Raw genomic sequence first — 25,916 nt, 5'->3', positions numbered from 1 at the left:
ATATTAACCACTTTTCTCCAACAAAGTTTATCCTCATTCAGGAAGGTGGGCTTGGTGCCTGCCTCTTTCTTTCTTTTCTATTTTTTTTTAATTGGCAGTGTTGTTGTCTGAGTCTTCTCTTTTGCTATTAATTCTAATCCTCACACAAGCAAACTGGAAAAAAGTACAGCGATTCTGTATAAAAGGATGTTCTCCAATTGTCTACCTTTATTCTTTCAACAAAGTAATAAAAAAAGCTGTCACTGTTGTTTAGGAAGTGAATTTTGGAAATCCACTCCTGTCTTCTAATAGGAATGGGTAGAGGGGGAAAATATAAAAGTACAGTTGTTACAATAAATGTTTAATTCTTCATAAAATCTTTATCTAAGCTACTATGGCTTGGCCAGAGATGACTGAGTATTATTCCTTAGTTATGAGAATCTTCCATTTAACTGTCCTGTGTAACTTTTTAAGATCAGTTTAGTTACTTCAAGTGATGTACCAGCTGTTGATCCTGATCTTCAGTATTGCAGAGAGCTGCTGTAGTTGTGGCAGATGAGGAGAGCACATTTACCTAGAGGTCATTGGATTATTTCATCTATTGTGTTTTGAGCTATACTTCAGTTTTGTTTTCTAGGTCTTATGTGACTGAGCTCTTTGCATCTCCTGCCTCAGCCTCTGCAGCAAGAGTTGGTGTTACCTCCACTAGCCTGCCCACATGCTGAGTTAAGGACAAAGCTGCCACATAGTTGAGGACAAAGTGGAGATTTTCAGGATTTCTGCAGCTTGATAAACAAATCTGCTGTGCTTCAGTTGTTTGGAGGGGGGTGTAAATGTTTTTTTTCTACATCATTATTACTCAAAACCCTGCATATGCCTTCAAGTTAACTTTGTGTTCAGCTATAAATGACTATAACTGATTCAGCTATAAATGACTTTGTATTCAGCTATAAATTTCAGCTTTGAAAGACTGGTTCAGAAAATGTTGGCATTGTGATTCATAACAGTAGCAATGAGAAGTTAAGATAATGCTGAATGTCTGACCACCATAAGGTGAGCACCAGTCAGTTTTAATTAAGATTTCCAGAAATAGCTTCAGGATATTTTTTTTTTTTTTAGTTTTTGAAACTTTCTACCAATTTCTATGCTTGCTAAAGGATTTCAGTTCTATCCTTAATTGTCTGCTATTAGTTTAATAGATTTTTGAGATATGGGAAGCCAGAGATGATGGAATTCTATGTTAAAGACTTGAAATTTATCCAGTGTAGTTGAGAAATATATTTATTTAAGCCAGTGTTTTATTTCTAGGAAACATAAAACTGCAAAATTTTACTAGCACTAATTGTAACCTTAAAGAGGTCACTTTAATTTAAGGAGAGGAAGAAGGTTGTATTAATGTAAATTAAGAGCAGTATAAAATCCGTCTTTTAGAATCAGATTACAAGACTGTCTTGTTGGAGTGCTCTTATTGTGCTTGTTCTTTTTAAATGAGCCTTAGCTGTCATGGACAGCTTAGATTGCTGAAAGTAATGTGGCTGAAATATTTTATAAAGCAGGCCAGCTCTTGTTTAATTACATCAAGCCTTAAGAGCTGCTAATTTAAATAAGAGAACTTGGATGCATGAGAATAAGTTGGTTTAAATTTATGTATGACCATGTCTGTACTCTCAAGTAACTCTAATTTTGTAATTTGCTTCTAGGTAATATTTCCCCAGTTGTCTCCAGTACAATTTGTTTGCTCTTGGTTTTCCTTTATGGATCCAACTAGATTCTCTCTGGAGAGAACAGACGTAAACAATTAAAGTCAAATAATAAATACTTTGATTTATCAGATTGGAATTAGGGTATTTGAAAAAAAAATAAACACAGAATATGTACATTGAAGAATAAAAGACACTGAGAGATTTAGGAAGCTGTAAGCCTGTTAGTCTTCTATCACCAGCAGACTGACCTTTGTAACGTTAAGTAATTTGAGATGTTCATTTCAAGTTATATGAGAATAATTTGGGTGAGTAATGGGTGCCCTTTGAATGTGAATTTAAGATCCAGACTTCACAGAAGCTAAATACACCATTTGCTGTGATGTATGGCTCACAAAATAGGAACCAACTTCATAGTGCTATTTCAGGGAATCACAAAATGGTTGGGGTAGGAAGGGACTTTGGAAATCCTCAAGTCCACCTCCCCTGCTAAGGCAGATTCACCCAGAGGAGATGGCACAGGATGTGTCCAAGTGGGTTTTGAATATCTCCAGGGAAAGGGGCTGCAACCCCTCTGGAGCTTGTCCTAGTGATCGTTCCCTCCCACAGTAAAGGTGTTTTTCTTCATATTCAGATGGAGCTTCCTGTGTTGTAGTTTGTGCCCATTGTCCCTTACTCTGTCACTGGGCATGGCTGAAAAGAGTCTGGCCCGTCCTCTTGACACCATCCTTAAGATATTTGTATGCGTTGATAAGATTCCCTGTCAGTCATTTCTTTTCCAGACTACACAGGCTGGTGTCTCTCAGCCTTTGCTCATTAGAGAGATGCTCTAGTCCCCTTATCCACTTTGTAGCCCTCTCCTGGACTTTCTCCAAGAGCTCCTTGTCTTTCTTGAACTGTGCAGCCCAGCATACCCCCCCCCCACAACCCTGGACATAGCAGTCCAGACAAGGCCTCACCAGTGCGGATCATCTCCCCTGACCTGCTGGCAATGCTCTTCCTAATGCATCTCAGAAAGGCACCTCTGGCTCCTGGTTTAACCTGTTGTCCGCCAGGAATCACAGGTCCTTCTCCGTAGAGCTACTTTCCAGCAAGACAACATTTAACCTGTACTGGTACTTTCATGCACTTCTGAATTGAGAAGTGACCTTTCCGTGGCCATGACCTTTCAAAGATGATGGAGAGTGGATGGTGATATCTGCCAGCTCCCTCAACACTCATGGGTGCATCTCATTGGGATCTATGGATTTCTGAATGGCAGGCTTGACTGAAGGATGTCTAATCTGATCCTCCTTGACTAAAGGAAAATCTTCATTTTCCTGGGCTTTCTCTGTTGCCTCCATGCTCAGGGATTCCTGGAGTCTGGCTGTAGCAATAAAGACTGAGCAAAGAAAGCATTCAGTAACTCTGGCTTCTCTACATGCTTTGTCACCAGGGCATCCACTTGATTCAGCAGTGTGCCCATGTTTCCCTAGTCTACCTTTTGCTACAAGTAGCAAAAGGTAGGAAAGAATAAACTTTTCTTGTCATACTTGACATCCCTTGCTAGATTCCATTCCAAATGGACTGTAGCATTCTTTGTCATATCCCTGTGTAATCTGACAGCATGCCTTTATTTCTCCCAAGTGCTCTGTCCTGTTTTCCATATTCCATAAACATTCTTCTTGTGTTTCAGCTTTGTCAGAAGCTCCTTGATTATCCATACAGGTCTTCTGATGCTTTTAATTGATTTCTTACTAATAGGGGTGCACTGGTCCTTAGCTTGGGAGAAATGATGCTTGAGTACTAACCAGTGCCCTTGGATGTCTCTACCTTCTGGAGACTTAACCCGTGGGATTCTTCCCAGTAGGTCCTTGAAGCAGCCAAAAGTAGATCTCCAAAAGTCCAGGGTTGTTATCCTGCCTATTACCCTGCTTCCTTCATATTTGGGGGATTATGAATGTCTTTTGAATAGGAGAAAAAATTTGTTTCCTTTCTTTGGGGAATGCTAACCTTGAAAAGTTAGTTCAGTTGGAAAGAAATTATTGAGGGATGGTATGTAAGTAAATGCTAGCTTTTTGCCCAATGTGAGATAAGTTTGATTCAAATGAGTTTGTTGTTCCTAATTGAGCAGTACTGCTTGCTGTGGTTGATGTTCTATTCTCACTCCGTATCTGAAATAGTCTTTCTTCCTTAGTGTCAAAGAGGATGCACCCAAAAGGACTCAACTTGGAGAGATTGAATTTTAAACATGGTTTTCTCTTGATTATGGCTCAAAGCACTTTCTTTCATCTATTTTCAAAGAACTGCCTTTTTTTTTCCCCTGGGAACCCCTTTTACAGCTGTACCTGGGCTTGGATGTGTCTTGCATTTGTCGTCCATCACAACTCTGCTTTGGCTTAAAGATTATAACAGTAATAAACATTAGGGGAAAAAAAGCCAAGAGACACACATCATGGGCAGTGTTTGGGTTTGTTTTTGCAAGTGGATCAGCTGTACTAAGTTATGAAAGATGCTGTAGTTCTGATTTTCTCTCTAAAGGAGCTGTTTTTTCTTCACTGACTGTAGAGCAACCCTGCAGGAGATCAGTTAACTCCCACAGTTACTTCACTTAAGTATCTAGAGTTTAGTAATGTGAACTTTTTCCTACTCTTGTGTATAAGCTCAAAGGATAATACCTTTATGAAATGTATTATTGTATGCCCCTTTAGGATGTGGAAGTTGGATGTGGGATTCGTTGAAACAATGTGGTACAATAAGGGATGCCTCTGTGACCTTGATTTGGTAACAGAAAAATACTGTTGGCTGGCTGCCAAAGGATGCTGTGGAGTGTACATAACACTTAAATCCTGTCTGAGCTTAATCTTCTTAGAGTTTCATAAGAATATACTGCTTGCACTAAGACATGTTGGTTGGTGACAGTCCAGCAGGAAAATATACTGATAAAATACTAAATATTTGTATAAAGGGACATCAAGTTTGAGATACTTCTCAGTGCCTCATACTCAGTTTTGGTTTTTGATTTGGTATTTGCATTGTGATTCCTGTTCAAATTAGTATGAGGCGTATATTTGCCTTATGCTGAAATCTCCTTATAACCTAATCAGGCATATGGCAAAGTATGTGTGAAAGAAAAATGCTCTTTCTCTCTCTCTGAAGAGAAATAAAGGGCGCATGATTTGTGTGATTAGGGTCTAATGTTGTCAGTTATACTCTTGCTAATAAAATGTGGTTGGTATTAAACAGTGTGTAATATTCTTTTTTATTGAATCCAGACAGCTCCACTAAACTCTGAAAGATGAAGGAAGAGTATCCAATAGCATTGTTGGAAAAAACAATTGAACAGGGTAGTAAAGCTAGCAGGTATTAGGCTGCCTAAGATAATTTTGGTAGACAAAGTCTGGGTGGCAGTCAAATACCCATAACAACATGAGTTTCTTCTTTGACTGAGCTTTTCTATTGATGGAAATCAATGGCTTGGTGTGAGAACTAGTGAATAGATAAAAGGTACTTAAAAAGAGAGGTTAAACACAAGTTTGGATTGGTTGCTGGAAGTTGATCAGTCATGGGTGAAAAGTATTAAATTTAGGAACAGAACAAGTTTTAGCAGTGTTCCTTTACACTGAAATTCTTAAACTTCCTCTCAGAATGAGAGAGGCTAGCTAAATTCCTATATTTTGTGTGTCTCTGCAGTCTAACACTCCTGCTAATGGTCAAATTCAGAATCTGGATTAGTTCAGAAAACTTATTCTTAATGGTTTAGCCCACTAGCATTTTCAGATGTGAATAGCACCTGCAAGAGTAGTCACTGCATTTTAAGTCCCCTCAGTTCCCAGCATCTGCCCTCATCTTGTACTGGCAAGGATGGTTATATGTGATGTATCATTACTCCTAAAAATAACCCCAAACAAGACTTAAGGGTAGCCTTAAATAGTGTGTCTATAGGTATCCTTCTTGCAGGTCTCCTCCCTAACTAAAATTGTTACCTTTCTAACAAGCTGCTCCTGACTTCTTCAGTGTATAGTCTTTAATCATGTTAATAGTGCCGAGCTAGGAACATTGTGTAATGTAGTGCTTGCTTTAGCTTATTTTGTTAATGGTTAACTTGTTAACAATTACTTATTGAAGTTTTTGAATAGCTACTTTGATGGTATCAGTTTCTTTCAGTTGCATGATTGCATAATACAGCTCATAATTTTAGCTATTATTGCCAGTTTCTGGCAATTAATTTATATTTTAGACCCCGAGCATACCCTGTTGATTGACAGCAAAGAAGGTTTGTGGTGTTTCTTGAAGTCAACTGCTAAGATTTTATGTGCATGTGTTTTAGACAATGAAGTCTTCATCAGCTTTCATGAAAGTTCTGAATATCATAATTAGATGTCTCTGGCAAAATGTGTGTAATGCTCTCTAAGAATGTTGCTTGCAGACAGGGAAGCTTTGCATCAGCATCTTCCTCATGTTAAAATACGTAAGTCTTTTCTGCCTCCCTCTATTATGTCAGTGCTGCATGTACCTCACATTATTTGCTACTGTGAAATTATTAGTGAACATTTCCTTCTGGTTTGCCTAAGGGATGTTTGAGATCAGATACAGAAAACTGGGCTGATGCTCTAATCTGATAAAAATTATCTGGGCATCCTTTTTGTGTGTATTAATAAAGTTTTTAGCTCATATAATTCATTCAAAGTGCAAAAGGAAGTGCTTTCCCATTTACTATTAGGTTAAGGGAAAAAAGTTAGTTTAGATTGCAGACTCAGAAACGTGGCCTGGTATTGTAGGGGGAGATTTAAATATCTTCTCATTGCCAGAGTCTGGTATAAAGTATAGTAGAGTTTAAGCCTAGTAGCTCTTACTTCATAGTTGTTATGAAGAAACTTTGCCTCTAGACCTCATTTACTGAAAAGAAATACTTTTTATGTGATGGAGGTTTCATATTCATTTTCAGTTCATAGACTAATTTACCATTCCTGTGAAACGAATGTGTTTGTGAGCATTTTGGTGGATCTTTTCAGAGAGGAAGTTCAGGTAATTTTGCATTCAGTTAAAGATGCTGTGCTGCTTCTCTTAAATTTTAGGGGTACTAATGAGAAAAAGAGGAGGTAAAAACTTTATGACAAGTAGTTGATTTGATTATTTATGTTTCTTGGTATGTTTTTAAAAGTGATTATTTAAGAAGGTTCATATTTAATTGAATAAGACTCTTTGCAGGGGAGATTGGACTAGATGACCTTCAAAAGTCCCTTCCAACCCAAACTATTTTGTGATTCTATAAATCTGTGTCAAGGCTTTTATGTTAGTCAACTTCTATTAACACTTTAATAAAAAATACCTTTAGATGTAGTATAGCATAAATACAGTGGATGAAAACAAAATAAGTGATTAATTAGTTTCGTCACATTTTGTTAAAACATGTTTGGTTCGACTGAAAGAATCAAATATGCTTACTAAATGACATGCTTCTTCTGAGTAACTGTGAGCTGAGTGTGTGTTCTGGAAGTCACAAGTGTTCTTTTGCTATTGCTATTAATAATTGCTATTACTCTAGATATTGTAAGGTCACTAGAGTTTGATTTGGTCTGTTATTTTTGAACAATGTGCTTTCCGTGAGTGTTGCAACACAAGCTGTGGTTGGGCTGTTTCTAATTTGTTCTGGTTTTTGTTGAGGTAAAGGGGAGTGGGTGTGTCCTCTGGCCACCCTCCTGCTCTCTTCCTAAATATGTATAACAGTTTTGAGTCTACACTGTTATTTGTACCTGAAAAAGTTTTACAGAGATTGAAATGCTGGAGTGTGGTGAGAGATAAGAGAGATAATAGAGAGGATTTGGGGAACCAACAAATAGAGATTAAACAGTATTAAGTGCAAGTTTAGGGATCTTGGATGTGAATTGGAGACTGGGTCAGTGCATGTTAGCTTCTTGAATAGGATTTTGTTCCAAGCCCAGACTAGAAGTTATATATTGTGATCAGTCAGGTAGGAAAAGAGACTGAGAAAATAGAGAGAACTGAAACGCCAATAGGAAAAAAAATCAAGTTTCCTGAAATACAGGAATAGTTATGAATATTTTATATCACCAGTTTCTTTCCGTAACCTTTCCCTCTACTCTGTGAGATGAATTTAGACAACAAAGAAACAAGCCAGTGTAACAAGAAAATTCCAAACAACGAAACCACAAAAAAAAGAAAAAGGCAGCAAAAAGCCCTGACCATCTGGATTATTCTAAAGGTATCCAGAGCAGTATTGCAGTTTGTCTTCCTAGTGATTTGTGAAGTATATGTGAATGCATATGCTCCTTGAAAGTGCGATTCACATGGATAAGGCTAATTATCATTCCAGGTTTAAAAACCATGCGAAAATGAAGCTGTAATTTTCAGAGTCCAAATAAAATTGACTTTGTCCTAGGGACATGGGGCTCAAGTTCTCTCTGATAGAAGCATATGCAACTCTCATCTGATTCTTAAAATAATTCCTGCATGGTTTCTAACTAAATTAGCATAGAGAAGTTTATTCTTCTTTTCTAATTACCACAGAGTTTTTTCAAAACAAAACTGGGCAAAGTGAGAAAAAATAGGCATTTCTGGTTTGTTCCAGTTGTTAAACATCTAAACATGGTTTGCCAGCCAAGAAGTCATTGTATTCTTTTGTGCTGGCTGCTAAGACGCCTGCTCTTACTGTTTCAGGTCAAGTGAGCCACACATTGTAGGTATTTAATAGCAGCCAGGGGAGGTTTGTCCCAGCCTTTTAGATACTATTTTTGATAAGTTTTTTCCCCATGTAAAGTTGGAAGCAATGTGTATTAGGTAGGCATCACTTACATATTGCTAAATACTTAGAAAATGGATATTAGCAGGTTTACAGCAATCATGTATGCTATGTCCCTCCTAGAAGGCGCAGCATTTTCATTGTGTCTAGTTAGCTTTTAGGATTTGTCTTCAAAATCTAGGGGCGAATGAACTCCTGATTTTAGTAAACCTGGTTGCTCAGTGCCTTTGTCCTCATAACATGCTGGGCACTTGCAGAGCTGCTCCTGCCCTTCCATGGTAGCTGTGCCCCTTGTCAGCAGGTGCAGTCTCCAGCTGTCCTGGCACTGCTGCTCCTGCCTTGCTCTCAGGCAGTTGCTCCGGAGGTGTTATCGTTGTGGCCTTGCACCTGCACAGTGTCATTACAGCAGGGTTGCTCAGGAGTAATGGACTGCAGTGTGGGAATTGCCTCTTTCTTTTTCCCCCTTTGGGTGTAGCTTGTGGCTTATGGCAGGGGATGCAATAATGTGTGAGCACAGAAATTAATGACCAGCAGGCGCTGACTCAGCAGTTGCCCTGATCAGTATGTGCTCTGCTGAGTGCCAACAGCACTGTAAGGAGTGACTGAGAGGGCTTGAGCAGCTCCTGGTGAAATGTATGTTGTTAGTACAGAATTACAGAATTGTTGGGGTAGGAGGGGACCTCTGGAGATTACCTAGTCCAACTGTCCCTGCTAAAGCAGGTTCACCTGGAGCAGGTTGCACAGGATCATGTCCAGATGGGCTTTGAATATATCCAGGAAACAAGACTGCAGCCTCTCTCTGGGCAGCCTGTTTCAGTCTTGTGTTACCCACAAAAAACTTTCTCCTTATATTCAGATGCAGTTTCTGGTTTAATTTTGTGCCTGTTGCCCCTTGTCTTATTGCCAAGCATTGCTGAAAAGAGTCTGGCCCCATCCTCCTGACACTGCATTTAAGATATCTGTATGAATTGATAAGATCCCCTCTCAGTAATCTGCTCCAGACTACACAAGACCAACTCTCTTAGTCTTTCCTTGTAAGAAGGATGCTGCAGTCTCCTCACCATCTTTGTAGCCCTCCTCCAGACCCTCCCCAGTAGTTTCGGGTCTTTCTTGGGCTAGGGAGCCCAGAATTGAACTCAACACTCCAGATGTGGCCTCACCAGGGCAGAGTAAAGGGAGAGGATCACTTCCCCTTAACCTGCTGATCACATGAAAAATATTAGGAGGAGCCACTTGTTAGACTGAAGAGAGTCCAGGGGAAGGGCACTCATCTCGGGACCTCCAGCACTTTTCTTTCCAGCTGGGTGTAAGGTAGAGTTCTCTTTTTTTCCTCTTTCCTTTTGTTTTTATTTCTTCCCCAAACCACTTTCACCATTGGAGTTATTATATCTATGAATAAATTTTTGTGCATGGAATCTGTCTCAACATTTTTTATGTGACTGCCTGTTTCACTTGAACACTTGTAGGTCTGCAGCACCCCATTCTCCTTTTTTTTTTTTTTTTTTTTTTTGCCTGATATGCTAATTTGCTTATTAAATAATTCTGGTGAAGTTACAGCCAAGATGAATATTCTATATAGAGGGCTGCTTCTATAAATGAAGGGCATAGGGATAGTCATGACTATGTACTCCTGGTATGCTGTTTTTAGTCACAGTTCAGTGTTGTAAGAAGGGCTTGGGTTAAGTTTAGTAGCAGTGTGCTAACTACCTCTTTGTTTGTTGGGTTTTTTTCTGTAGTGTCGGAGTTTTTCTGTCTTTAGAATAGCAAGAGACTTGTTTTAATTGAGACTAGGGTATGTTTTAGTGCATTCCATATCTGAATAACATTGAGGGGAAAACTGAAATGACAGTGTAGTTTGGTTTTATGAATTATGTATTGTGGAAGATATTACATGGTGTCATACCAGTGTAAGTCACGTGTAATTAGGATGTGAACATGCATACAACACTAAAATATGTACAAAGTGCTCAAGGTTTGATAATTGTTATTGATTATTCTTCTTAGTTACCTTTTTCTATTGTAAGATGGTCTAGTTTGCCTCAAAAAATAAATGTTTTTCTTAATTCTTGCAGATTCCTGCTTCAGTGTCTTGAGGATCTTGATGCCAATCTGCGGAAACTGAATTCACGTCTGTTTGTTATCCGTGGACAGCCAGCAGATGTTTTCCCCAGGCTTTTTAAGGTAAATGCCACCTTGCAGTTGTTGTTTTTAATCCACAAATATGACCAACAAACTAATTATAGCTAGGAATATTTCTTGTACTGTTTCATTCAGTACAAGAATGTTATAAGTTACTAATGCAAATACTAGTCTATTCTTTTTCTCATTGAAGTTATTTGTATTAGTTTTGAATTCTTCCTCTCTAATGTGCATTTCACCAAGCGAGCTGAGTTGCTTTTAGATGTTACTGGTTTTTGTTTCTTTCTCTCGAGAAACAGAATTGATTTCAGATCTTTTGCTAAGTGTAGGTACTGTATATTACTACATTTTCTTTTACAGTTCTCTTTGTAGTACTGAAATAAAATTTTGTGCACGAGTCCATGTTCAAAGCCTGACCTGTAAAAGCAATGTTTTGTTTAGGCCAAACATCTGCTGTGATTGCTTTTTGACCATAAAAGGTGATTTAATAAGCTTTTCTCTAGTAGTAAGATTGTTAAAAGCACAGTGTAACTAAAAAGCATTTTCTAGTCAAAGACATTTAAGGCTCTTGTGCAAAGGGGTTTTACTGTAAGAATTAAAGCTGTGAGTGATTGCTGCTGATAGTAATATGTTGTCTATGGATAATAGTGTATTTAAGGTTGTAATACTATATTAGTATTGTAAAAATAAACACTTGGCAAATTGATTTGAAGAGTTTTTTCAGAATGATTGAATTGAGGTGACTGAAACAAGTGAGATTGGGGATGGGGGATGGTAAAAGGAAATATCCATTTTTCCAAAGAGGTTGTATGTTCATTATTTTTATTCCTTTTATTTTTATTCCTTTTATTTTTATTTATTGTCTTCAACACCAACCTGAGAACTCAAACCACATTTCCATCTTCATTATTGTGATTTTGTTGTGAAATGCTAACTGGGTGATACTTCTACTGGTCGTTCCTTGATTTCCCTTCAGTGAAGAATTTCCTGGAGGAGTACTGTGGCATTAGCTGCTGCTTGCAACCCCTCAGATCTTCAAGGTTATTGTATTTGTCAGCCAAACTTAGTTCGGTTATGTTTAAGCAGGAACAAAGGTCTTCCCATTGTGTGTTGCCTTCTGGATTTGAGCAACCTGTGGCGAGTCTTAAATACTTTAATGGCTCCTTTGACAGCTTCTGTTTTAGATTTTGCTGCTAGGATGATCTTTCTATGCCTGGCAGCTTTGAATTTCCACATTTTTTGAATATTAATTTTAGTGCTGAGAAGAGAATTAAAATAACTTGTAAGATAGCATACAGCAATCAAAAAAGAACATTCATATCTGTCTGTGTCTTCTGGTTCCTCAAGTTAGTGTCTTTATCATATATTGGTTCACTGAGCAACTTTTCAGGACATCCTCTATGCTCAAACAAGTTACTGAAGCTCTTGAGAATTTCTTCACTTTTGAGTGAAGTTGACCTGGAACATGCATCTATGTCTTATAATTATATCTCACAACTTCTTTTGCCAGAGCAGTAGCTGTACATCAGACACTTACAGTGCAGTGAGGGGCTTATAACACTGGACAAGGCTTTTCAGATCATCCCTATTAAATGTCTCAGAGGTGAGCAATGATTCTGACCCTGAAGAATGAACACATGTGGAAAAGATAAGTTCAGTTAAGTTTGGAAAAATAACTTCAGTTAAGTCATTAACTTAGGGTAGGAGATAGTGGAACTTCCATAGAGCCCTGTCAGGTGTCAGGAGCCCTATCACAGGTGCCAGCATCTGTGGATTTCCTAGTAATGAACATATCAACCGCTGTTTCTTGGTAAGGCTTTCCTTTTCACAGTCTGAACAATACTTTCAAAAGGCAGAACACTGATCTATCTTTATCCTTACAAAAGACCTCAAACACCTTTAGCCTCTTTCATTTCATTTAAGTTTTGGCTTGTTCTTGCCTCATTCTCTTCAATTTGTCCTGTTCTGCTTTCTATCTTTCTTTCTGTCTCAATTCTATTTTCTTTACTGGGCTTGGCTCAGTAAAGAAAATAGAATTGAAACCATCACTGATTTTTTTAAATGCATCAGTGTTGCTGAAACCATTCAGCAACTGACTGTGCAAAATTATCTGTGTCTCTGATTCTTCTAATTGCCTGGCTCATGCTGATGTGCTCTGGGTGTATTCACATTACACAGCAGTTGTCTCAGAGTTTCTTGACTTCCCTAGGGACTTGACTCTGTGTCTTGGACACTCTTTTTTATGGACTTTGCAAATTGTGAGAGGAAAGAAGAGTTTAGAAAAGTATCTGCTGCAACTCATCAGACAGTGGTTTTATGTTACGGAGCATTATCAAATGGGAAATAAATGTTATGTGATGGCATAGGAAGTTGGACTGTTGGCCTTGAGGATTCAAGGCCTGCTGGGTTAGTCTTGGCAGACTTAATGATGGTGGGATCCCAGCCTGGTTCCAAAGAGCAAGCACTCCTTGGAATCATCTGTACTCAGAGCTGGGCTTCATGTAGAAGAGAGCTGGAGTTCGGAAGTGAAATTGCACCCCAGGCGATTAGCATTGAGGGCCCTTGTCTCTGGTGTAAATCCAATTCTCTGAAATACTATGGTGTATTAAATCAAGTCATTAAGGTTCTGGGGGTTTAGAACAGTATTTGATTGGCATGATGGCATCCTAGGATCATCTTGTGCATACTTCACCTTTCCAATTTCCTACTGTTGCAGAAGCCTTAGCCATTATTGATCCCTTTGTTCCCTTCATTTTCCTCACCTGTGGCTGTTGACTGTCTCAGCATCTGTGACATAAAGAATATTAGACTTCAAGGCATAAGGCATTCTCTTTGTAGAAGACAGCCTTTTTAATTTTTTTTATTTGTAATTGAGAATTTGAAGATTGTCTTGAGTGAGGAGAAGGGATTTGGAAAAGGTGAAGAAAGTGTTTGGTGATAGGGTGGGGCAATATTTCAAACCCCTCCCTTCAAACTTCAGTTCTGCTGCTAAAGCTGACAGGCATATGTAAAAAGCTTTTGTGTAGAGCAAGGTACTGCTATTGATCCATGTTCAGAAGACAGCCTTTGTCGTCTTCCTCTTCTTTTGAGTCTTTTACGGTATGTGGATCCTAAAGTTAGAGATGAGTTTTCAAATTTGCATGGAAATTGTTCATTACACGTTGCATTACTGAGCACCCACAGTAATAAGACAGATGGAGGTTTTTTTATGCTTGATAGCCACTTAGATGCCAAAAACTTGGACTTTATTTTTGTTATTCTGGGTGCCTAACATATTTTGGATCTTTCTCTATCTCTGATAACTATCCACAGGTAATAGCTGACTTTCCATTCTGCCCCTGTCCTTCCAGTTCTCCTTTCCCTGATCCTCCATCATGCAGCTGAGTTTCTAAAGGACCACGCTTTTGGTTTGTGTTGTAGGAATGGAACATTGCAAAACTTTCTATTGAATATGATTCTGAACCATTTGGGAAGGAAAGAGATGCAGCTATCAAGAAGCTGGCTAGTGAAGCTGGAGTGGAGGTCATTGTTCGGATTTCACATACATTGTATGACCTGGACAAGTAAGTTACCATTTTCCTTGGATTTTAAACAAGGAGGGAAAAAACCCCTTGGAATTTTATGTGGTATTTGTTTATATATTGTGGGCTACTTTCCGCGCCAAACAGTTCATAGTTAGGAAAACTACAAATTTGTTTTATGTTTCACTTTTATCCATCCATAAGCTCCAAAGAAAGATATGTAACTGAATCTGAAATGTAGTTTTAATTTGGAGTTCTTTTGAAAATAATGTTTATGTTAATTAGCTGTCATTTATAATTAAGTTATTCAAACACGTCTGTAGCTTCCCCCAAATAACATTTGGTTTTGATTTGGTTTTTAGTTGCTTTGTTTGTTTTGTCTTTATTTTACTTTTTGTACACAAGTTATGAGAAAGTCCCTTAAGTTTTTTTAAGAACTGTTTCCTACCAATTATCTATTCAATAAGTAATTGGGGATTGTTTGCTATTCCTGTGTTGCCTTATTTAATGTCTTGTTATATTTTTCCACAGATCTGTTTAATGAATTGGTGTTAATTCCCTATTATAGAAACATTATCCACAAACTAGTTACAAGTATAACTTGTCTTAACATTAGGTGATTTATTGTGGTAGCTGCCCATTTTATTCTGTTACAAGCTGATGTATAAGAGATTATTAGACATAGGGGAGGGCAATGAAATTGGAAGTATTTTACTTTTTGAAACCAATAGCTGACTTTTTTTAATTCCAAATTGGAAATTCTTTTTTTCCCCCTCCCACCCATACACCCTGCTAAATAAGCATTTGGTTCCATCTATCACTTTGTAAATTTTTCTTTGAAGTTTTCCTTTTTTCTAAGACTTCAGATGTGTTTAAAATGGCAATGCAAAACACAACACTGTGATTTTTAGGCAGTCAGTGTGTTTAAGCTACATGTTAATTTCCCCCCATATTAAGACAGTTTTAATATTGACTAATGTTCTCAATATCAGAAGGGGAAAGTGAATTTCTTTGAATGTAGATAGCGTGGCCTTGTATGTGACTGGGATACTTCTGCATGTAGCTAGAATCTCTATCTGCTTTACTGGTCTGTTCTTTTCTTTGCTTTGAGCTGTCCATGTTCATTATTTCCTTGTTCATGAGGGAATTTCTATAACCCAGGAATGAAGAAAATTGACTTGCTTATAAACAGTTAGTTTATATGTCTCCCTAGTGGGGAAGGAAGGATGGTATATTTAAAGTTCTAGCTGTCTGGATTACCATGTATATTTGGGATTCTATGTAAGCTGGAGGGAGGTAAGAAGATATTTCTGTGTATGTATAGGTATGTATATTTTATAAGAAAAACTGTTAAATACTATTGTCTGACATACTTTTTTCTGTTTTTCTTTTTCTTTTTAATATAGAATAATAGAATTAAATGGAGGACAGCCTCCTCTTACTTACAAGCGATTTCAGACCCTAATTAGTAGAATGGAGCCCCTGGAGATGCCTGTGGAGACTATAACCCCAGAAGTAATGAAAAAATGTACTACTCCAGTTTCTGATGACCATGATGAGAAATATGGTGTGCCATCACTTGAAGAGCTGGGTATGTTCTGAGATTGCTTTGGCATTTTGAAACAAGATGTAATCTACCATTGAAAGCACAATACTTAAAACAACAAGTGAGGTCCTGCTCCTGGGTAATTGTTAACCTGATGCAATTATGATATACAAAAAGAACAAAAAAAGATAACCAACTCTGTAAATTTTGGTTGGCTTATGGTAAATAACAGGTCAGGTCAAACTATACTAAGTACTGTTTGGCTTCTTGTAATACAGCATAGCCATTTTCTTGGGGTACCAAATAATCATTAAGCTACTAATTAATAGTCTTTAATGCTTCATTTTGTATTAAATACACTTCGTATCTTTGTGCTTCAGGTCATTTATCTGTCATTTAACAAACTATTTTTAAAAAACCTGGCCTCTTTTCTTGATATACTGAAAAAACATATTAATGAGACAATTAATTACTTTAGAAGGTTCTGCGGGGAAAAAAGTCTTACATTTCTATAAATGTAATTTTAAGGAATAGTATTAGCTGCTGTCGTGTGAAGCTTCTTATCTCTTTCCTGTTTCCCCACACATCCCAGAATACAGGCAAATGTGCTATGCCCTCCAAATTGCTAACAGAAGGGTCTGGACAGGTTTGGTTAACCTGTTACTGCCTTGTCTAGTCCATTCAAACTCTTATAAAACAGACCTTGGTTTTTGAAGCCTTTGTAAGAAGCAGTGATCTCACTATGCAGTAGTTAAACTATAGGCAGCCATGTTCTCCCACGCATCTGGTGAGCAATCTTGGGGCAGGTGGGAGGGTGTGGAAAAAATCTGATTACCTTCTTTTTATCTTTCTTTGTGGCTCAAGTACATGTTTGTCATCAAATTTACAATCTCTGGTATGGAAATTGAGGTCAGTGATATCTAGGAATGTTCTGAAGATGGCTCTCATGCTTTTACATTGGTGGAAAAGTTTTTAGACATTCTGTAAATGACAAAAGAAATCGTTGCTTCTTAATAGTAATTTAAAAAAAAAGTTATGGTTTTAGGATAGCCTGCATATTGCAGATTTGGAAAATCTGAGGGGTCACTTCATGTGAAAAACCAAACAAACCAGAAGAACTGGGACTGAAGTAAGACCATTTGTGATGTAAATTAATGTAAATATAAAAGGAAAAATTTGAGTTTTGCTGCAAGTTAGAGGTATTGAATGTGCTTCAAGATGACTTGGTTGCATACTGTTTTAAAACAGACTTTTTCAGGTGTCCAACTTAGGATTTTTCTAAGGATGCAGTAGTCAGGTATCAATATGCTATAATTTTGTTGCCTTACAGTATAAGCAAACAAGCAATTTCCATTATTCAATTTGTCTTTCAGGTTTTGACACAGATGGTCTGCCTTCTGCAGTATGGCCAGGAGGAGAAACTGAAGCTCTCACACGCTTAGAAAGACATTTAGAACGAAAGGTATGTTTCAGATCACTGCAAGCCTGACATATCTGGGAAACAGTTACTCTTTGCTGTGAAACCTAAGGCGATTTGGGCAAGTTGTGTTACAGAAAAAATCAAACCCACAAACTTTAACTCAAATCCTCAATGATATAAATCAATAGTTTGTTTTTTAAAGATGATAGTAAATTATCTTTGAAATGAATTTTAGAAACAGTCTGTTTTACTCTTCTATACTATAAATAAATTAAATTTATTTTGGAAGTAATTTTATTTTTAAAAAGCCATACATTTTATAACTTTGAAGGGGAATTCTTCTGACAACTAATGTATTGCTAGTTGTCTAGGTTTCCAGTGTATTTAAAAGAAAGGCACAGATAGCTCTGGAAGACAGTCCATGCCTTCTGCATTGAGTTGAATTACCTTCTAGACGTTCTGCTGATTCAAAAGGAACGCCTGTATATCGTAGGTGACCTGACCGTCTGTCCACTGTTTGGACTCAGTTACAGACAGTGTGTGATTTCTCCCTTTCTAACTTGCTATGTAGCCTCTAGTCTGATTTTGCTGTGTGGGTTTTGTTTTGTTTTTTTTAAGGCTTGGGTAGCCAACTTTGAAAGACCACGAATGAATGCAAATTCCCTTTTGGCAAGCCCTACGGGGCTCAGTCCCTACCTCCGCTTTGGCTGTTTGTCCTGTCGGCTCTTTTATTTCAAGTTAACGGATCTGTACAAAAAGGTAGGACTTCTGTGTAGTTGGATACATGTTGTTAGATGCCATGGTTATCACCTACTTCTCCTAATAAACTGTTTTTCTTTAATGGTGATCTTCAGGTAAAAAAGAACAGCTCCCCTCCCCTCTCCCTCTATGGCCAGCTGTTATGGCGTGAATTTTTCTACACAGCGGCAACTAACAATCCACGGTTTGATAAAATGGAGGGGAATCCTATCTGTGTTCAAATTCCATGGGATAAGAATCCTGAGGCTTTGGCCAAGTGGGCAGAAGGCAGGACAGGTTTTCCTTGGATTGATGCGATTATGACACAACTTCGTCAGGAAGGTTGGATTCACCATTTAGCCCGGCATGCTGTAGCGTGCTTTTTGACTCGAGGTGACCTCTGGATTAGCTGGGAAGAAGGAATGAAGGTATTGTTTCTTCTTGAATTTCTTAAAGTGCCTGTTAAAGTTTCAGGTGGTCGTTCTAGAATTGTTACTGTATGGTGTAAGTTGAATTTTAAACCTTAAACTGTGGGCAAAACTAAATCAGTTCTGATAAACCAGATGTGCTGAAATTTTGCCTCTTGAATGTCTCCTTTTGTTAGAATGTTAGGTTTCTTGCAGTCAGAATAGGTCTGACGTTCTTTCAAATTTGAGATTTCTTCCTAAATCTTGACAAATAATTACAATTATAATATTGTTGTTTAATTTTTCCCCAATCATTCTGTGTGTAAACAATTTCTGTTCATATTTTGCATCTGCTTCCCTGCAAAGGGTGAGTACTATGGGAATAAAAGAGAGAAAACTAAAAACTGAGAATGTCCTTTCAGCAATGTTTGTCACTTTGCTCAGTGTTAGAACTGAGAGTAAAGGCAACATGATTTAGCTGAAGGCTCAATGCAGTTAATTTTATGCAAGTATAAGATGCTGAAGTTCAAATCTAAGATGTCAGGTTTTTGAAGAAAACAAGGGAATAATTTATTCTCACTAATGAAGCCTTTGAATCATTTTTAGATTTCTAGAAGTGTAGCAGAACTTTTACTGAGCAATAATAATCTATGAAAAATTGAGAATCAGTTTTATTTTTGAAATCTAAAAAATTTATTTGCCATGAAGATTGCCATATTTCTATATGTATATAATCATATGAAATTTTCTTCTTTAACAAATCAGTTATAATCAAACTCCTTTCAAAAAATTTTGGTTACTTCTGCAGTTCACAAATACAGACATTGAAGATACAGATACATAGGTAACTCAGTATGTTCCAGATAAATTACTCTGTAAATTACAGATACGTGGCAGCTTGTTCTTACTTTTGCAATAATACAGATATATATGAAAGCCCCAGACTTGTGCAGTGGAAATATGTTCAACTGAAGTTTCCATAGCTAGCAAAAGTTACTCTGGCATTTCCCATGGTGTTACTTCCAAAGTCTTACTACGTGGCAGCATCTAGTGGAAGAATTGTATGCTAACACCCTTCTAAATGTCTAAAGATCTTGTTGCATTATGAGTCACCATCTATTTGAAACGTTTTTTGTAAGCATTTTAAGATAAATCCTATTTTTTCAAAAGACTTTTTTCCCAAGTAGTTGCAGATATTTAGCAAAAGATACTTTTGTAACACTTATTCAGTGTGTACTGTAGAATTAATGCCATATTGAGTATGTAGAGAAAGAGATTGAGAGATCATTATTTAATAGTATTACCTTACTTAGATTTTGTATAGGAATAATACTTATTGAAGTTGCGTGGCAGCACTATGATGTTGAGTTTTTAGTGCCTTAGAATGAAGGAGGATGGTTGATTTGGAATTTATGCAAGTTTGAGAGGAAAATCAGAACTTGCAAAAATGTGTTAAATAAGTATCTGTTCTTAAAACTACTTCTCGGTGCATTCTTTTTTAAAAACCCCTTGAGCATTGTCCTTCACAGAATGAGGCTTTGCTCTGTTTTTTGTCAGCCTATATTGCTAGTGATCTGACTCAGCAGATAAACTTCCTTTTATACAAGTTAGTACTGTCTGTGTTGAAGATGAAAAGGCAATCTCTGCTGGAAACTTGAATGTTTCACAGCTACTGAGCTCCAGATTGAAAGTAAAACAGTAAAACCCTCATAAATCTTCAATTTGCTCATGTTTTGGGGTGGGTTTTTTTGGTGTTTTTTTTTTGTCTTTTTTTTTTTGTGTTTTTTTTGTGGTGTTTTGGGTTTTTTTGGGTTTGGTTTTTTTTTGGTTTTTTTTTTGGTTGGTTTTTGTTTGTTGGGTTTGTTCTGAGATTTTTTTATATATAATAGGGGTTGTAAGTTAGAATCAAAGTGTTTGGAAGATAATTTTTTTTTTTGGTCTTCAGACCAGAATTCATTATCTGTCACACCATCCTTCAGTGTTCTTGGTGGTTCATAATGCTTCCAGGAATTTGAGTGTGTTCTCAAAACTGTGACTTGCTAGATTAACTTAAAGAACACAACTTCTCCATGTTTGGGGTGCCCTGAAACTCTTGAATTCTACTCTTGGGATTCCTCACATAGTGTAAGGTGCTGTGCAAGTTGAGGTATTCAGACCAGCAGTTTGAGTTCAGAATGTACCTAGTATGTTCCCTGTTTTCTGGAAGTTTGCAAAGCTTACTCAACTGTGATGTGATGAAGCAATTCTTCTGAAAACAGCAAATACCACTTGGAAGCCACGAGGCTCCAGCCATCCTTTGGGGATTTGTTTTTCAAGAAGAATATGTAGCTTGCTGGGATGTTGACAAGTTTGTTTACAGGATAAAAGCCTGGTTATGAATTTTTTTCTTTTTTGAGTTTGGCATTAAGGCATTTGCAATTGCATACTGAGCACTTTGTGAATGTTGCCAGGTAAGAAAGAGCTTCAATCAGAAATTCAGGAACTAATCCTGAAAAGTAGGTGTCTTGAAGGTGTGCCATGCCCAGACTAACTTGTTGCACTGATTTCTTAAGGTCTTTGAAGAGCTGTTACTTGATGCAGATTGGAGTGTGAACGCTGGAAGCTGGATGTGGCTGTCCTGTAGTTCATTCTTTCAACAGTTTTTTCACTGCTACTGCCCGGTGGGATTTGGCAGAAGAACTGACCCAAATGGGGATTATATCAGGTAACTCAAAATCAGGAAATTGGTGTGGGTGTTGCTTAAACTGTTGAGCAGCTTTATACTTAGCATGACCTTTTTTACCCTTTTGTTTTTTTTTAAGGCGTTATTTGCCAGTACTTAGAGGTTTCCCTGCAAAATACATCTATGATCCTTGGAATGCCCCAGAGAGCATCCAGAAGGCTGCAAAATGTATTATAGGAGTAAATTATCCCAAACCAATGGTCAATCATGCAGAGGCAAGCCGTCTGAATATTGAGAGGATGAAACAGATCTACCAGCAGCTTTCACGATACAGAGGACTGGGTATGATTATAGATTATTTGCTTTATTTATTTATTTAAAACTTCTCTCACCTTCTAGCAATTAATAATTTAGTCTCATAGCAGTGAGAATCAGGTCTAAGCTCAGGGCGGTGACCCAGGTTTGTATCCAAGTAAATATTATGTTTATCTGAGAAAGGAAAGAGTTTGAGGGGAGTGCCTCTCCAAATATTGCTTAGATTTTTTTTCTTCTCTGAGTCTTTGGAAGAGTTTTTGTTAAACTGGGCCTTTTGTGCATTCTGATAAATTCTTGTACAGTTAAGTTTTAGTACCAGTGATGAGTAATTTAGTATGGTTCATAACTTCAGTGATACTGTATTTGCATATGCAAATGCTGTTGCAGAAGTAGGCACAACCCAGCCACTGGTGGATTCTTCCCCATTGTTCTGAGATTTACACCAGGTGCACTGTACTGCTCAGGAAGGTGTGAGCAGTCAATATGTTCAGATACTGGGTATTGAATCAGGATATGTTGCACTTAAACCCAGCATATTGGATATGTGTAACTAAAGAGTATTGGAAAAGTTATGCAGAATATGATGCAGAAAAAATTAAGTAAATGTGAACTAAAATTGTTTGGCATGAAACAGAAGCAGGCAAGACAGAAAGATCTTAAAAGTAAACCACTCAAGGTGAGGGTGGAGGCTATCACAAGGAAAACAGAATGTTGCACTTGACTTTTTTTTTCTCTAGCTATCTTTCTCTATATATTTTGTCTTGGTTTTTAGGTCTTCTTGCAACTGTGCCTTCTAATCCAAATGGAAATGGAAATGGTGGCCTAATGGGCTATTCACCAGGAGAAAGCATTTCTGGTTGTGGTAGTACAGGAGGTCAGTCAAATTCTTTCAATACATAGAATTATTGAGACTGAACTACATGAACTTCTCTTATAATGCCCTTGCCTTTTGTATTATAAGAAAGAACTGCTTTCATAAGACAATTCTGAGTGCAAGTCACAAATGTTTTCAAATTTATTCACTGCTTGATAGTACTTGTATATAGACATCTTTAAATTATTTTTTAAATCTCAAATATTTTTCACCTGTGTTTTTCCCCCCCTCCAAAAATTACTTGTTAACTAGTATCAAACAATGTGATTTCGAAAGCATTTGAATATAATTTTGTCCTAGAAATGTATAAGCATCCTGATATTTATAATAAGGAGTGACTTGTGAACTTTCAAATGAGAGTTATTAACTTGTAAAGCTTTCTAATGCTGGCATTAGATTGCTTACTGGAATTTATTTATTTCTATCAAAATTATTTATTTATTTTATTTATTTCTACTAAGAAAAAATAAGAACAGTATTAAGATTGTATTAACCCATGGTGTATCTTAAATACTATGTACACGCTAGACTCTTCAATGTAAAAGGATACAGCAGAACTGGAAATGTACTGCTTTTATATTCTTCATAGGCTTTGGTCAAGGTTAGAAGCAGATTGTGAAGGAAGATGGATCTTATTTTTCTTAACCAGTATAGTTCTCTTAAAGATTTAAAATACAAACTCCTTAAAGCAGGATGCTTGAGCTTTTATTTCTTGTAAGTTTAGGACACGTATAAGAAAAGAGAGGTTTATTTTTAAAAAATTAACATTATGTGCACTCTTTTCTCTTTAAAATGCATTCATATATAGATGTACTTATACTTTTCACATTAGAAATTTATTCCTTTTGTAGAAGGTTCAGTGAATTTGGAAAGACAAAAACCTTTGGAGCTTTGGACCTGTAATGAGGGGGTTTGGAAAAAAAAAAGTTTAAAACCCACAATAAAAGGCCTATGTCTTGGAGAGGGGGTAAACCCCCCACATTTTAAATCCCAAAGCTGGAGTTTTACCTTCTGTTATGTTTAAGTCTTCTCCCTGCCTCTCCAGGAGCTCAGCTGGGAACTGGTGATGGTCATTCTGTTGTTCAGTCATGTGCCCTGGGAGACTCTCATACAGGAACAAGTGGAATTCAGCAGCAAGGTATTATGGCAGTGCCTGTCTGTAGAGGATCTCCAAATCCTTGCAACTATGGAAAACCAGACAAAACATCAAAGTAGCATGGATAGATTTTGGGTGACAGCTGCTGTCTACAACATGAACTGACCTTGTTTCTGTTCTTGAAACATAGAAATTATTTCTTAGAGTGAACTTGCTTGTCCTGTCATTTTTATCTCTTAAAGTGCTCATCTAGGGCAGTATTTGTATGTTTTGAGTGGGAGGGATCACAAATGTGACTAAAAATAAACAAATAAACATTATCCTAGGCTACTTTAAAAGAAACTGAAAACCAGAAGTTTACCTTGTGTATTGGATATCAAAATTTGTATGTTATCTCTTCCCTGATTTCACTACCACTCTTTCCATATACAATTAATTTCCGCAGTTTTGTGTGGATAGTCTCTTATTGTGGAAGCAAATTTTTCTTACTTTAACTATACAGAACCTTAAGCTGTGGTTTGTGATAGATCCAAGTTGCAATGAAATTTAACCCAACTGTTTGTTTCTTTGCAGTCTTAACAGAGGTGGTGTGTTTACTGATCAGAAAAGGCTGTAATCTGTCTTTTGTTTAAGCACCCAGAACGTAACTGGAACACCGCAACTGTTCAGAACAAGAAACCTTGCAACTGCTTCTGCTGATTGCACTATTCACGCAGAACACTCAGTTTCAAGGTTGCCAGTAGATAGTTTACATGGATCAGAAGAAAGTTCTAATCTTTCTTTTAACTTACTTGCTTTTTTTGTTTTTCCATAATTAAGTTATGCCAGGGATTCATTCGCGTTGCTATAACAAAATAATAAAAAGAACTTGGCAGAAGTAAAATTTTAGTTTAAAATTTAATTTAAAATTTATAACAACATATAATTAAAGTGTTTGGGTATACAAGCATTCTGCTTGTTGCAAATATAATGCATAAATATGTAGGCACTAAATGTTCACTCTGCAGATATAAGTGCATATATGTTTAACTGCTGTAGACTACCATGAGGCTTACTTTTCTTTTGCATAAGAACTCTTCTGCATTCAGGATAGTTTCTGGCAGGATTTTTCTTGATGTTGGAAAATAAATCAATTGGCTCCTTTTTGTTGTTGTACAGAACATAATTTTACACTTGCTTGCAGCTCTAAATTTTATGTAGTATAATAAATATCTACTGTATCTGAACAGGTTACTGTCAAGCAAGTAGTATCTTACACTATGCTCATGGAGACAATCAGCAATCACACTTATTGCAAGCAGGTAATTTAAACAATAATGAAAAGAAAAAAACCCACATCTTTTCTTGGATATATAAGGGTGCAATAGACTCTTAATGTAAACACTGGTTTTAAATTATCAGGAAGAACCGCCCTTGGTACTGGCATTAGTGCAGGGAAACGCCCAAATCCAGAAGAAGAAACTCAGAGCGTTGGACCAAAAGTCCAGCGACAGAGCACAAATTAAACTGGTAAGATCTGAGGCACCTTCAAGTTATCGAAGTTCTGTACAAGTTTTGTGTCTGTGATAACATTCATGTCACTGTAATGCAAAGGATCCTCAGCTATTGCTGTGGGATATTTCTTTTCTGGGGACTATACAAACAGACTATGAAATTCTGGCTGGAAGAGTTCTTGAAGTATGAGATAGAAAGTAGTTGCAAAAATAGAGCCAGACTGAAGATTATCAGACACAGATTCAGGTGATAATGAAAGGAAGATGGATAAACTGTGGCTTTAATATATTAGCAGAGCTGCTTAAGTAGCTTCAGTTACTCTCTGTTCCCACATGTCACCTTAAGCTGTGCCAGTAGCATTGTTTATATGAATGTATGGTGACCTGAATCAGGAGACTAAGACAACTTAAAAGTAAGAGCTCAGGGCCTGGATTAGTTTAGATATCTAAGTGGACTAAGCAGTACATGTTTTAGAGAGATACTGCCAAAAACCTGCAAAATGCTGATGTGGTTCTTGAGTGTGAAGATGAAGGGACAAATAAGATTTGAGGACATGAGCCTTTGTCATTGGTCTGTAATTGAAGCAGGTTACTCAGAGTGCCCAAGTTTGTCAAGCTGAGGTGAAAAAGACTTGAATTTGGAGAAGATATTGTAGATGGATACACACAAACAGGTGTGAAAATTTGGAGAGAGAAGCAGAAAACTGGAGAAGGAGTTTTGTATGTGTAAAATCATCAACATAGAGAAGATAAATCAATTGTGGTTTTTAGATAAAGTTGGGAACAGGATAGAGGAAAGAGAAGGCCAAAATTGTTATACCTCTTCCCCCAGTAAGCTTGATTTGAAAGGAAAAAGGAAGATGACCTGAAAAGAATTAAGACTAAATTAAATCAAAGAGAAATTAAGACTAAATTAAAATCAAATTAACTACTAAGGAGGGAAGCCAAATAATGGAGGACTGTCTGAAATAAGAGGGGACAGGACAGGATTTCAAGACTGGGAGTGTGGCTGCAAAGGTTAGAAGTGATTGAGATAGATGTTTAAAAAAAAAAAATCTAAGTGGAGCATTGGTCAATTATGAAATTTGAAGAATAAGTAAAAATAGCACAACAAGAGAGATAAAAGCTCATGGAGAGACATTGTTGGAACTGGAAAACAGGGATTCCATACAACAAGTGTAGGAGATACAGTCATCATCTCTAGAGATAAAAGGGAAATCCAGTCTACTTCATTTGGTTTTGATAGCAAGATCTAATTTTGCGTGTTATACAGTGGCAGCACTT

At 37.1% G+C, this 25,916-nt stretch overlaps 1 protein-coding gene across 1 annotated transcript in view; it reads left to right on the top strand.

Moving 5' to 3' along the window:
- CRY1 (cryptochrome circadian regulator 1) overlaps positions 1-25,916 on the top strand; it is a 39,756-nt gene that overhangs the window by 12,408 nt on the left and 1,432 nt on the right. The window contains exons 2-13 of the mRNA XM_064702516.1: positions 10,494-10,602; positions 13,981-14,123; positions 15,488-15,672; positions 17,001-17,089; positions 17,666-17,806; positions 17,902-18,213; positions 20,745-20,896; positions 20,994-21,196; positions 21,942-22,043; positions 23,089-23,181; positions 24,369-24,440; positions 24,541-24,648. Coding sequence (XP_064558586.1) covers positions 10,494-10,602; positions 13,981-14,123; positions 15,488-15,672; positions 17,001-17,089; positions 17,666-17,806; positions 17,902-18,213; positions 20,745-20,896; positions 20,994-21,196; positions 21,942-22,043; positions 23,089-23,181; positions 24,369-24,440; positions 24,541-24,644 — 1,705 coding nt within the window. The 3' untranslated portion in view covers positions 24,645-24,648. The remainder of the gene's footprint in view (positions 1-10,493; positions 10,603-13,980; positions 14,124-15,487; positions 15,673-17,000; positions 17,090-17,665; positions 17,807-17,901; positions 18,214-20,744; positions 20,897-20,993; positions 21,197-21,941; positions 22,044-23,088; positions 23,182-24,368; positions 24,441-24,540; positions 24,649-25,916) is intronic.

The sequence above is a fragment of the Zonotrichia leucophrys genome, chromosome 1A (genome assembly GCF_028769735.1).
Source record: "Zonotrichia leucophrys gambelii isolate GWCS_2022_RI chromosome 1A, RI_Zleu_2.0, whole genome shotgun sequence".
Taxonomy (NCBI): domain Eukaryota; kingdom Metazoa; phylum Chordata; class Aves; order Passeriformes; family Passerellidae; genus Zonotrichia; species Zonotrichia leucophrys.
Note: the sequence above shows the minus strand (reverse complement) of the source record. Positions and strands in the feature narration are given on the sequence as shown.